Source organism: Trematomus bernacchii, unplaced genomic scaffold, assembly GCF_902827165.1.
Source record: "Trematomus bernacchii unplaced genomic scaffold, fTreBer1.1, whole genome shotgun sequence".
NCBI classification, from domain to species: domain Eukaryota; kingdom Metazoa; phylum Chordata; class Actinopteri; order Perciformes; family Nototheniidae; genus Trematomus; species Trematomus bernacchii.
Genome location: NW_022987705.1, coordinates 8,758,573 through 8,771,818, shown reverse-complemented (window position 1 = coordinate 8,771,818; position 13,246 = coordinate 8,758,573). Strand labels below are relative to the sequence as shown.

The window sequence follows — 13,246 nt, the reverse complement described above, 5'->3', positions numbered from 1 at the left end:
TGAACTTAATGTGTTAAAATAATACTTCTGCATACAGTATGTGACACTGTGAGTGTTGCACGGCCAGATACGGCTCAAGAAGCTGACTCAGATAAGGAAATATATGATACATTATGATGTGATATGAATGACAATGGGACACATCGACGTCTGCACTCAGTGCCGTGGACTAATGTTACTTTGATCCGGTTACTTATGTTAACTTGTGGCAGATATTTAAGTAAGCTTTCTTAACGCTAATGTTATATTAGTCAGATTGCTCTGATGATAGGAGGTGATATTCTATTAATTTTCACGTTCACACAGTAATTTTTGCCGGCCGTCTTTTCTGCAACAGCAGCTTTTCTGTATTTCCTTTCTCCTGTAATATGACTTGATCGCTTTAAACTCCGCACACGGAGCTCTGATTGGTCAGCAGGCGGTGCTTTCACTGAGTTGATCTCTTATCCTGGAACCTATAACCTGCTCCAGACCAGGCTAGCCGTTCAGCATAAGTTACCATGGAGATCTAGCCCGCTAAGAAGTGAACCAGCGTCGTAGGACCGGAAACCCAGAGTTTTCCCTGAAGTTAGCTCGCTAAGTGAAAATTCGGCTTCGTCGTACAGAGGCCTGTACTGTACGACGTAGCCGGATTTTCGCTAGCAATCTGACTATTATAACATTAGCGTTAAGAAAGCTTACTTAAATATCTGCCACAACAAAAGTAACCGGATCAAAGTAACATTACGTACAGTCCGCGGCACTGTGAGTGCAGATGTCGATGTGTCCCATTATCATTCATATCATATCACATCAGAATGTATCATATATTTCCTTATCTGAGTCAGCTTCTTGAGCCGTATCTGGCCGTGCAACACTCACAGTGTCACATACTGTATGCAGAAGTATTATTTTAAGCAACACATTAAGTTGACGAAACACTCGAGTCAAATGTAATTAAAGTCAGATCCACTCGTGTCTGTTAATGTACGCATTCAAACACTTTGTCTTTTACCAGCTGTATTCACCTTGCAGGTGCAGCTATGTGGCTTTTATCCTGGATAAAGTGTTTAAGTCATGGATGTTTAATGTCTTCATATTTGTCTAATATTATAGTTGACTTTTCATTTAGGAAGTATGACGCACTGCGCTGTCAGTACGCTTGTCCATGTTTGTGATTGGTCGAATGCTCCAAATACCACCCCTTTCATGTGAACGCGCACCTAACTAGATAGGGCAAAGCTGGCTTGAGTTAACGAGTTGATAACCAGCGTCGTAGGACCGCTTAGCGAGAGCGCGTTTGTTTTGGATTAGGTAAACCGGGTAACTCAAACATATCCAGGTTATGTTGAACCAGCTTCGTCGTACAGGCCTCAGAAAACAAAAAACAAAGCAAGAAAACAATATTCAACAATACTCAGTCAAAGTCTCATCATTCATAGCAGCGGTCATGGGTTTGTTTTGCCACTAAGTGGTGTTGGTTAAGGATGTAAATGTGAAAAAGTCATTGAATACTCTTTATAGATATCCATCAACATGTCATAGCAGTAAAAGTGCAGATGTAATTAATAACATTTAATAATGGTTGCATTGTATGCCTTGGTCTGGTGCATGGGGCCTCATTCATGTTTTTAATTCCACTTGTGCTTCTCCTGCTATGACAATACAAGTGAAAATGTCTCCTGAAAAAAGGTCTACTGAAGCCATAACAAAGTATCTTCTGCAGTACTCTGTCAACCCTCAAGAGGAATAATCTGAGTCTGAGGAAAGCACTGCAGTATTTATGTAGGATTGATTTCTGATGATATTTCTGCATCTCTTTGGTGAAATGCGCATCGTCCTTCTCTTCTGTGCAGCTGTCGTGCTCCACTGGGAAGACACGGTGTATGTTCCTGTTTGTTTGCTGCTCTGCATGAACAAATCACTGCAAATGCCTACTGCTTTATTTCTGCCTACGCTGCTATTTCACAACAACAGGGGAACTGTGCTCTGTGTTCGGTTGTAACTAGTTATAATTGCCAGCTGAAGTTTTACGGTTACATTGTGTTGTGATACATGACTGATGTTTCATCTGGGAAGCTGATTTAATAAGACCTTTAAAACTGCCCAGCCAGATTTCCTCTGCAATGCAAAGTGGAAATGAAAACACTGCCACTTTACCGCCATATGTGCTGAGGTTAAATGATGGATACAAGTATTTAGTTACGTAAGCGTTTCTCCTAGTTGTGAATATGTAAATAGTAAAAATCTAAATTTTACATGTTAAACACAGTGTTGGACATTAGGTGTCTTAATGGTGAAACTTTTATTAGACAGTTCTCATCTATCAAGTGACAAAAGGTACATCAGATTAATGCAGTATTTCCTGCATCTCTGGACTAAGAAAATCCCTCAAATAAGATTCTTTTTCACAGTAGTTAACACCCACAAAGTCACTTGATAGTAAGTGCCCAACTGTCTTTTAAGGTGAGACTGATGAAACTCATAGGCTATATGGGTAACATTTCACCGTGTTTAAATGAATTGAAATCCACCTAACAGAGGCTATACTGTAACATCAGACAACATGCTTAATGGTCAGGCTGTAAAATGTATTTGCAAAGTACATGAACTGCTGTTTGCTGCTTTTGCACTTTTTGGATATTTTTGAATCATTGTGAAAGCTTGTATTATAATGCATATGATTATTTTCCCAAATATAAGCACAGGATCATTTGATTTGATTCAACCTGACTGGTGTGATTCCTTCACTGCATAGTTTAGGCAGATTCATAAAGTGAATGCAGGCTTGTTTATCCCTCCTGTTGGGGTGTACAGGGTGAGCTTGATTGACATCTCCCTAACTCTGATATTAGATAAGTTGCACAGGACAGCGACCACAGTGTATTTAATAAGTTTAAACCAGGGCGGCACTGTTAGTGAGCATTCGTTAACCTTATTAATTACACCGTGGCTTTCTGGTTTTTATAATATCTGCTGTGAGAAAAAAGAAATATTAACTTTAAAAAATATATATATATTTTACCAATATAATTTAAAAGGGAGGGTGAGTTTGGGCTTTAATTTAAGGTTGATTGCACAGCATGTTGTTGTTTAGAGAACAAAATAAATCAATAACACAAGGATAAGGTGCAATGCTACCAGCCAAATGAACATTATTATTATATTGTATATTCCTGCTGAAGTGTAATTTCTTCCCAGTAGGCAAGTAAAGGTTTGGCTTTGGTATCTCAGGTCTGTATGCAGCTTTATGGAGCTTTAAAATATCTTTTAATTTAAGACATAGCTCTTCTGAGCAGAGGTATAATCAGCTTCTGCTCAATTTGGCATCTCAACTGCATTTAATATTACCTCCTGCACACAACTGCAATTCAAACATTGGATGAAGAGCTATTTTTCTGTTTGGCAATATTTGAAGAGAAACATTCAAATGCTCAGATATTTGAATTACCTTTATTGAAGAATCCACATTAACATGATTCAGTAGTTCACTTCCTCTGCATGTTTTCATGACAGCTGTGTTACTCGGTCAGTTCTTAACTCGGAGGCCTGTTTTCTGACTGATCCACGCGTAGTACCTTGAGATTCGAGTGTAGACTCCGTACTTCCCGTCCGCGGCGCAATTCTCCCCCCAGCTGACGATGCCTGTCAGGAACCAAGTGCCTTCATAGTTGGTGAAATGGGGCCCCCCACTGTCCCCCTGGCACGAGTCCTTCATCTCTGTCTGGTACCCGGCACAGAACATGTAGCGCGTGACGACTGTGGCGTGGTTCCGGCTGCTCCGTTTGCACAGGGTCCGGTCCACGTGAGGGACCTCCAGCTTCTGGAGCCTGGTGGCCTCGAGGCCCTGAAACCTCAACCTGCCCCAGCCGCTCACCGTGGAGCTGCTCGAGTCCCTCAAGAGGTTTTCTATAAAGTCTTTGGGGCCGATGCAGATGGGACGGCGCTCGTTGGACAGTTCCACTGGACTGGCGAGCTTCAGCAGAGCAATATCGTGGTTAAACTTGGACTTCTTGTCATTGTACAAGGGGTGGATGTGCTGCTCTGCAACCAAATGGTCTCGCTCCGGACCCTCGTCCTTGTCCACATCATGTTCACCTAGAATAATCAAATAATTTATATGCAACTACATGACTTTCTGCACAAGGCAAAGTGTGAGAAGGGACAAATGTCTTCTGATCTTAAAGGTCAAAGCTTTACTGAATGCAAGCTCTGCATTTCCACACAATAATAAAAAGCATTGATAAATTCACGGTTGGATTATCTTTTTTAAGCAACTGCAGGGTTATTTTTTCATTCATAAACTTTAACCAACAACTGGCACAGAGAAAAGTAACATGTTTGAAATTGGTCAGAAGTCATTTGAAGGTCTAGGGCACATGTGTCAAACTCAAGGCCCGGGGGCCAAATCAGGCCCTTGGTGGATTTAATTTCGGCCCGCAGGATAATTTCTAATTACTATTAGATCTGGCCCGCCGGTATATTGCACGCACACCTTCACTCAATCCTGAGGATTTGCACAGAGCCTGAGCCCAAACATTGATGAACTTGCACCCAAGATGAGATGCCAAGTATCTGGCTTGAACTAGCATCACAGAGCAGCACACTGAGTTTAAATGGATGTTTCCTTCTGCACTTTTTTTCTTGCAACAACAGGGCATGTTTGGTTTTTTCTTTGAGGGAAATTGTTTTTTTGAAGCTGTTGTTAGCCTGTGGAAAAATGTAATCATAAGAAATGACTCCGGAAAAGCTGCAGATAGAGCCATAAGAAATGAATGCAACTGATTATTTAATGTTTAATGTTGTTTTTATAGGCAATAATTTAAGTTTTGTTAGTTCCAGGTTTATTATGTGCAATAAGTGAATTTCAATACGTTTTGCAATAAACATTGAACCAGTCCGGCCCTCGACTAGTACCCATTTTTTTATTTTGGCCCACTGTGTATTTGAGTTTGACACCCCTGCTCTTGGGTTTAAACATGCAAATGACCTACTGACCTGGATCTTTAAAACTAAATAAACATTAAACGTTACAATTGAGACTTAAGAGATGCAGATCAGATATGAAACATATTAATATAGTGATAACACATGTTTTTCCTACCAACTCTGACAAAGAAACCACTTTTAGAGATCTCCGCCGGCAACAGACAATGGGCAGCGGTGATGACCCATAACTCAGTGAGAAGAGATCCTCCACAGAACGGCCGCGCTCTATGAAGGACGGTTGAGTGAAACATCAGGGACACCTGCAAACAAACAAACAAACAAACAAACAAATAGTACAGGTACAACATTGCAGAGCCCGTTCTATACTCTGAGATGATCCCAATTTCCCTTCCACACCACTGTAGTCTATCTTGAATCTCTTAAATATCTTTGTATTGTTTCACAGTGACCTCTGTGCCTTCAAAAGGGGAAATCCGGATGTTTAAAAATCTCATCCTACATATATTTGGGGGACATTTGCGATAGATAAAAATCTGAAACCCTTGCCTCTAAATGCCCCTTAATTCCACTTAACAGTTCGTCAATCTTTTCCACCTCTAATCACTTTAACCTATATTTCCTTCCCCACAGTGAAGAAAGTATGAAGATATTTGAACAGAAATCTGCCCTGCCGAGTGAAAACCACCCTAGAAGACAAAATCTACCCAACTGCATCCTGTCTATGAACACCATCCATTTGCCTTCAACTCGTCCCCATGTGTTTATTCTTCAACCCACTAAAGTACCTGCCAAGGTATTTCTCCAGGAATGGCCTCATTGCCTCCCACAATCCTTGTGTCACTGTTTTCTTTCTCTATGATGGTGGGGAGTGTGGGGAAGAAAGCCCAGGATGGCAGCAGCTCTTTCTCTGAGGCCACTTCAGAGACATCACTCTGCTCTTCAATGACAATCTCCGTTGGATTTACAGAGGAGCTTGAATCCAACCTCACTGATCTGATCTTTGCTGCAGAGGCCAGGGAGATGTTGGACAGGTCTGAGTCATTTGTACGGAGGTTGTAGTCATCATAAAACTCTATTAGATCATCCTCATAGAGGTAATCCTGCAGGGTGTCGCTGGAATTGTCTTTTCTCTCAGAGCTGTGTGTTGTGTTTGATGACCGCGGGATTTGGAGGAACCTGGTGTCCACACGGCCACAGCTGAATGGTTCTGAGGGGAAAACAAAGAGGGATTCATTTGAGTTGTGTCTCATAAACATGATTAAATATTACAGTGTCAGATTGTTGGGGCCTTTAGTTATTGTTTCTTATAAAATGTTTACATAGTTTTACACAATGCACAGATTCAACCAAAGGCTATTCGAATCGATTCGCTATTATTCACACAGAAAGACAGAAACAGTATGCATATATGTCATTTCAAGTGGTATATTAGAAGACAGAGTGGAAATTAATGTAGGCCTATCTCAGAAATCCAGAGGCTTCACATTTGATTATGTTTGCCCTTTAGCGTGGCTATCTGTCTGATTGATTGAAGTGTAGGGAAACTGGTTAGGTTTTAATTAGGAATGGTACGTTCAAGCAGTAGGTTAGAAAGGGGTTGTGGTAAAGGTCAGGGTCATTAGAGACAGTTGCATTTTTTTATGTTGAGTGGCTGAGATATCACTTATTTTCAAATGCTAGTTGTCTGTGTGGTAATCCACCCAGAGAGTTCCCGCTGTCAACCCCGCCCATAAATAATGTTCTTTATTCGACAACTATCAACTGTACGTCACGGTTTATGAGGCAGTTTGTGATCACTTAATGCAGACCAAAGAGATGGGAGTTTAAAAGACAGCGTGTAAATCACTCTTAAGATCTGGTGGGTGACTATCTGTGGGTCAGAGTGAGAGGGGGGGGGGGGGGTATTCAGTGAACCCAAGTAGCTAAACATATTTACTGCACTTACATAGAATGTTGGGGTTCTATACTTGAGTAATACCACGTTCTGGTACTTTATACCACTGCTTAATTATATTTTAGAGGCAAATATTGTACCTTTTACTTCTTCTACATGGATTTTGACTTTGCAGATTCATATCATTCAAACAAAAATATAACTACTAATTAACGGTGATGTATTATTATAGAATAACATGTAGCAGTCTAGAACAGTCTAAATAGTGTATATTAGCTCAACTGTTACCAACTGCATTTTTTTAAATAATGCTTAAACATACTGCATAGGCATCAATATTTGTAATCCTATACAATACTAATATTCTCAAATGGGCCGTTTCCCATGAGGAATTTCACTTTTGAAGGTAGTGCTTTTGTACTTTATTTTGAGGAAATGTTTGTATACAAGACTTCCCTTAAAGTAGAACAATAAAATATAAAAGTATTTGTACACTGAAGCTCTGTTTTCATGTATTTATAGTGTAAAATAGAGCATAGCATTCAGGACGTGTTGAGAGACAGAAAAGTAATACACACATTCAAAATGAACTTAATATATTACCAAAACTCCTGAACACTTAGCTAACTCTCTTCTTATCATTTTTATTGTACCTGTAGGTTCACAGCTCCTCTTGTCTGGGCCCAGTCTGTAACCGACCGCACACTGACACACGGGTCGATCTTCCTTCATGAAACAGAAATGGGAGCATCCACCATTGTTGACCGAACACTGCTCGGTCACCACTGAAAACAGGCGGAAAAGCAGAATACATCTCTTTTATCCTTAATCTTCTTAGCCCCCACATAGTTGTTCCGGCCTGTCCCACTCACCAATCTCACAGTCCTTGCCGTCAAAATTTGGTTGGCACCAGCAGACATAGTTGTTGACCCCGTCTTCACACGAACCTCCATTTTGGCAGGGGGGAGGCTGACACTGGTCCCCATCTACAGTACACACAAGTACAAAACACACACACACAGGTTCAGAGGTGGCCCCTTTCAATTCATAGCGACTGTGAAAACGCATCCTTCACTTGTCTTACCGATGTAGCTGGCCCAGAAAGTCATCTGAAACAGAGAGAAAGACGGTAATTAGAAACCTGTGAGTTCTGCTATTAAACACACTGTATTACAGCTGTGTGTGTGTGTGTGTGTGTGTGTGTGTGTGTGTGTGTGTGTGTGTGTGTGTGTGAGCGTGTGAGTGTGTTACGTACAGTTTTTTCAATATCCTCAAACACCTCCCTGGCCTCCTCCATGGAGCAGGTTTCCTCTCTACACTCCCGCTCCAGGTTAGCTGTTTTAAACACTTCTTCTAAAGGGGAGTTGAACCTGCGGACGCGACGCAGCACCGTGTCCGCCTGCCTCTGAGACACAAACACGGCTCCTGGAGAGGTAACGTCAAGAGGAATTTATTAAATGATTGATTGATATTGATATTATTCCCCGATATTAATTCTTAATACGTTTTTACAATCTAATAATCTGCTTTCTGGTAGAGTCCATTATAAGTGTTAAGATAGCAGTTGCTTCTTGTAGTCTTAAACTGTGGCTGTAAAAGTTGTAGTTTATGAGGAACAGCAGCTTGCCTTTAAGCTTCTCAAACCATAGATTTTACACACCATATTTTGAAGAAACCATATTTCAGCACATCTTATCACTAAGTTTTCTGTCCTCTATGAGACACACTTTTACCACCACATTTCAAATACAGGGGATTTTGATCATCAAAACATATATATTTATATTTTTGAAGCGTAATTTTAAGACTTGGGGGAGGAAATCAAGCCATTTAAAAAGACCCACCTAACCTCCAGCTTCTTAGTTTAGTTTTATGTCTCTGACCTTCCTCTGCCTCCTCAATCCATACCTGCTCCTCTGTGTGTTACCTGTGTTTCCCTCAGCGATGACAGCGGCCAGTCCGTACTCCTTCAGCAGTATACCAGCAATGAAAGCCAGTAAACAAACTCCGGCCATCTTGTTGTTGTCAGTTGTCCTTCTGCTTTTGACTGAAGAGCTGAAGCCTGAACTCAGCGCTAGAGAAACAGATCCACCACTCCAAAGTACAAAAACGCACTGTTTACTCACCTGAGAGGCGGTAGGATGTGTGTGTGTGTTTGTGTGTGGGAGAGAGAGTAAGCACAGTGAAAAAAGTATGTGATTTGAATCACTTTTGAATGTGTGTATTCAGAAATTGGTACAAAGTGACTTTAGTGAGAGCATTTAATTCAGAAATCAAGTTGAAATTCTGCAATAACAAATACTGACCGCTGATGGCAAAGAAGGGCAGTTTGGGAAATAGTTGTGTGCGTGTGTGTGTGGGTGTTTGTTGACATTAGCAGATGCTGGACGTGTTTTTTTTTTAATGTGTCTTGTCCGATAAGCAGCTTTTGCAGCATGGCTTACGTGACGTTTCAAATGGGGTCCAGATTTTAAACTGTATCACCATTTGAGTGGACAAATGTTACTGTAAATCCAGGCAAATCAGCTCAATGCCATTTAGATACAGCGTAAGAGACCGAAAAACTCCTCGATTGGTGCTGCCATTTACACATCGAGGCAAAGAACAGCCAAAATCCACGCTTGAGGATTGAAGGCTGTTTGATCAGACTGTGAGTTACACAGGGTGTGGCTGCGGACAAATCACAGTGACGGACAGCCCGGTCAGCTGGCCTTGAGCCAGCAGCTTCTTGGCAACGGAGGCCTTGTAGTGACTTATTGGCTAAGGCTGATTTAAATGAGAGGGTTGCATTTCTCTTTTTAGGTCAACTTTTGCACGTCATTAAATTCACCCTCCCTTGCAAATTACACATTTTACAGCAGAAAAAAATGTGAGGGAAGATAACAATTAATACAAACAGTTTTGTTTAAATCACTCCCTGCTCTTTAGGGTCCTGGGATCAGATCTGTGTTCTGTGGCTCAACAGTGGAGGAGGGGGCCGCTCAGCGTCTCACATGAAAACACAGAGCGAGAGAAAGGCAGGGCAGAGGGGGTTAAACCAGGGAAAGCATGCTGCTCGGAAAGCTTGTCCCCAGGGTGTAAAGTCCCATCCAGACTGTGCATTGTTATATGAGCACTTTTCAAGTTTAAGTAGATCAGCATTTATATAATCTGGTTTTCTTTGTTGTGAAAAAAATAATTTGAAGTAACAACGGGCAGAAAAACACAACATCATGGCTGACAATTGTTTGTTATTGTGCCTTCATTTGTCCTATTACCACACTCAATATCTACAATTCTTTTTTTAATGTTTAGACATACTTGACATTATTATTATTATTATTATTATTATTACATGCCACTTGTTAGACACTTTTATCCAAAGCGACTTACATACTCAATACTGTGGGCAATCCCCAGAGGAGCAATTTGGGGTGAAATGTCTTGGCCAGGGACACAACGACATGCTGACTGCAGTGGGGTTTGAACCTGTGACCCCCTGATCCGAACACCAACGCACAACCCACTGCACCACAGCCTCCCCATGTATGACATGTATGCTTTTCTTAAACAAGTACTCTATATTTGGCTCGATTTTTAAATGCACCATTTGTTAACCTCTCTATAGTCATTCAATGGTAGAGTTTGGGTGACATGAATGCAGAGATGGTGTAATGAAGACCGCGAGATCAGGTCAATAACCTTTTTCTTTTTTTCATGTAACCTTTTCATAAATCAATAAAACAAATCTGCCCACTCCTTCCCGGCATAATCAAACAGCAGCGTACGACTCGTGAGGACAACGCCTCCCTCGCCCAAACGGAGTGGCGAACAGCTGACCTGAGACCAGCTCACAGTGCGAAGCAATTAAGAAGCAAAATATGATTAATACACCTGAGGATATGGCACGAACATATTTCAGAGGCAGTTTAATTAAACACCCCTGCATTGCTTGAAACGTTGGCGTTCCTGATCTTACTTGTGTGATTTAACTGCGTATATGTTACACAAAGGAGGTTTAAAGAATAAATACAAATAATTCTCAAAGTTGCGCATTATTTTGCAACTACGTCCAAGTAGAAAATGATTCTATGAGTGAAAGTATGTTCACTTCACATGCAAGTTGAGTGCCCTGTTCGTTTGAATGGATACTTTAAAAAAAAAGTGTGTTCTGCTGAGCAGTCGCACTTTTTGTTCTCATAGAGCAGCTGGTCCCAGAACAGTAATCCTGCAGGAGAGGCTCAGGCAGAGAGCCAGCTGTGCTTTAGTTTGATGGTTCATTTAGTAGCAGTCAAAAAACCACAACAACTGGATCCCATAGACCTGTTATGTGAGAGAGAGAAACACTTAAAGTTAAGATTTACAAACCGCATAAGTGGGTGGTGCAGTTATGAGGCATAAATCTAAAGCATGACACTTCTTGGTGCAACTCATTATTTTAAAGATCTGCAGTGCATGGGGATGGAAAAGGAAAACACTGCAGCACACAGAGCGGTGACTATAAGAGGAAACTGTTTCAGAGGGAGGCGGTGTGTAGCCTCAATGCTGTGATTTTTCTTTTGTAGCCTAGAGGTTTTTTTATGGTATATTTAACAGTTACAAGAGATTAATAAATGTTTACTTATTCTCTTTAGTTGATCTAAGGGAGATGTGGTTTATTACGTTTGTTTAATAACATTTCAATTGTATTTTATGTGTTTTTTATGACCATTTTTGTACAATTTGTACAAGCGGATCTTTAGTTTCCTAATGGACCTTATTGGGTACACCTCATTTTGTGATGACTAAACATTGTTTACTTAATAAAGATTTTTAGAGGCATTACATTAACTCAGTGTGGAGAAGCCAGGGTGTTCACAGTTTGTCTTCATCACATGAGCAAAATCAATGTATTTTCATAATGGAAAACATACAGGAATTCAACAGCAACTGTCAAACCGACAAGTAATTTAAGCTTTATGTATTAAGGTAGTCTTATTTGAGATCAATTACAAATCTATACAAATGAAAATCAGTCGCCTACAGAGGAACAGTCAGAAAAACAGAATCTGTCAGTGGGACAATTATTGATTCTAACATCCAGCTTATGAAACCACTAATGGTAACAACAGATCAGCGAGATGTAAAGTAAACATCCTAAACTTCCATCTCTGACGCAGATACAAAAGAAAATTGGGGCTACTTCCAGCCGTCCGGTCCTTTTGTGCCATATAGCCGCGTGATGTAGGACAACTTGAACCAAATGGTGCTGCAGAAGAGAAAAGGAGAGACGAGAAAGTAAATCAGAATTTAGCAGAAAGAGTCAGCAGAAATGTAAAAGAAAACAGAGCAGGGAACATAATATTATAGTCCGCCACACTTTTCTTTATATTAACAGAGAGAGAGAGTTGCAGGATGGTATTGTTATGCTGGGTTAAGTTGTAATGTACAATTTCAATAGAATTGTCACTCGTTTTACAAGTTGATTTGGTGAGTTAGTCGATAAAAGAGATTTCTACTGCGACAGTGTATAAGAAATAGATTTGCACTGCGACAGTATACAGTATAAGGGATTCACACTGTGACACATATGAAACCCCATTTAAACCTCAAAATACACTATATCCAATAATAAGCATGAAGCTGTGAAACACACAGTCACACTGAGGAAGCAGCATTCTTCAGGCAAGATGAAATGTCAGTATATCCCACTACCGCCTAGGTAAAAAAGCCATTTTATTGCACACATTGATTTAATGATCAATGAACTGACACATTTGCATAATGTAAGATCGCTGAGTTTGCAGGTGAATCTGCAATTATCGGATTGAAGACAACCTCGTGAATGTGGTGACCTTCTTTAAGTCAGCGAGAGCTAGCACGTGCATCCTGTACCCCCCCCAGGAGAATCTGTTTAACTCTGCCTTATTATGTAGCTGGGAATCAGTGTCAGCAGGGGTTTCAGTTTATAGTGACATACTTTCTTACAAAGCATAAAGCAAGTTGATAAGATTTAACTATCCAAATTATTGGGCTGATGTTTATTATTCATTCTTACTCAGTTGAAACCCATTAAATTACATTTATAATTGCAGAAATTAATGGAGCATGTGTATCACTTTCTAATAACCCATCAAGTATGAGTAAGACTCACTCGGTCATAAAAAGGTGAAAGCTTACAGGTCTAAATTATTGATAAAGAGCCATTGGTGTCTTAATTAAGTCGTAAATAAACAGTGGTAATAAATGCCCCACTGTCTAATAGGCCTTTAGACAACATTGCAGTCTGAAACGTTAACAAACCAATAGATGTCACAACATCAAACCATAACGTTGTTAATACAAATTTTTAGTAATTTTGTCAAAGAATTTCCATATCACATTAGATGTTCTTACTCTAAGAACAGCTCTATAATTAAGCATTATTATCAGTTATTAACAAAGCCTACAGTTACAGCCTTTTAT

General features: G+C 40.3%; 1 protein-coding gene across 1 annotated transcript; it reads right to left on the bottom strand.

Annotated features, from left to right (window-relative positions):
• Positions 1–3,413: 3,413 nt before the first annotated feature.
• Positions 3,414–8,878, bottom strand: f9b (coagulation factor IXb). Its single transcript, XM_034139880.1, has 8 exons — positions 8,751–8,878; positions 8,079–8,248; positions 7,908–7,932; positions 7,696–7,809; positions 7,477–7,608; positions 5,715–6,136; positions 5,084–5,228; positions 3,414–4,077 (listed from the first exon to the last, which is right to left on the bottom strand). The coding sequence occupies exons 1-8, from the start codon at positions 8,836–8,838 to the stop codon at positions 3,509–3,511; spliced, it is 1,665 nt and encodes a 554-aa protein (XP_033995771.1). The 5' UTR covers positions 8,839–8,878; the 3' UTR covers positions 3,414–3,508.
• Positions 8,879–13,246: the final 4,368 nt, after the last annotated feature.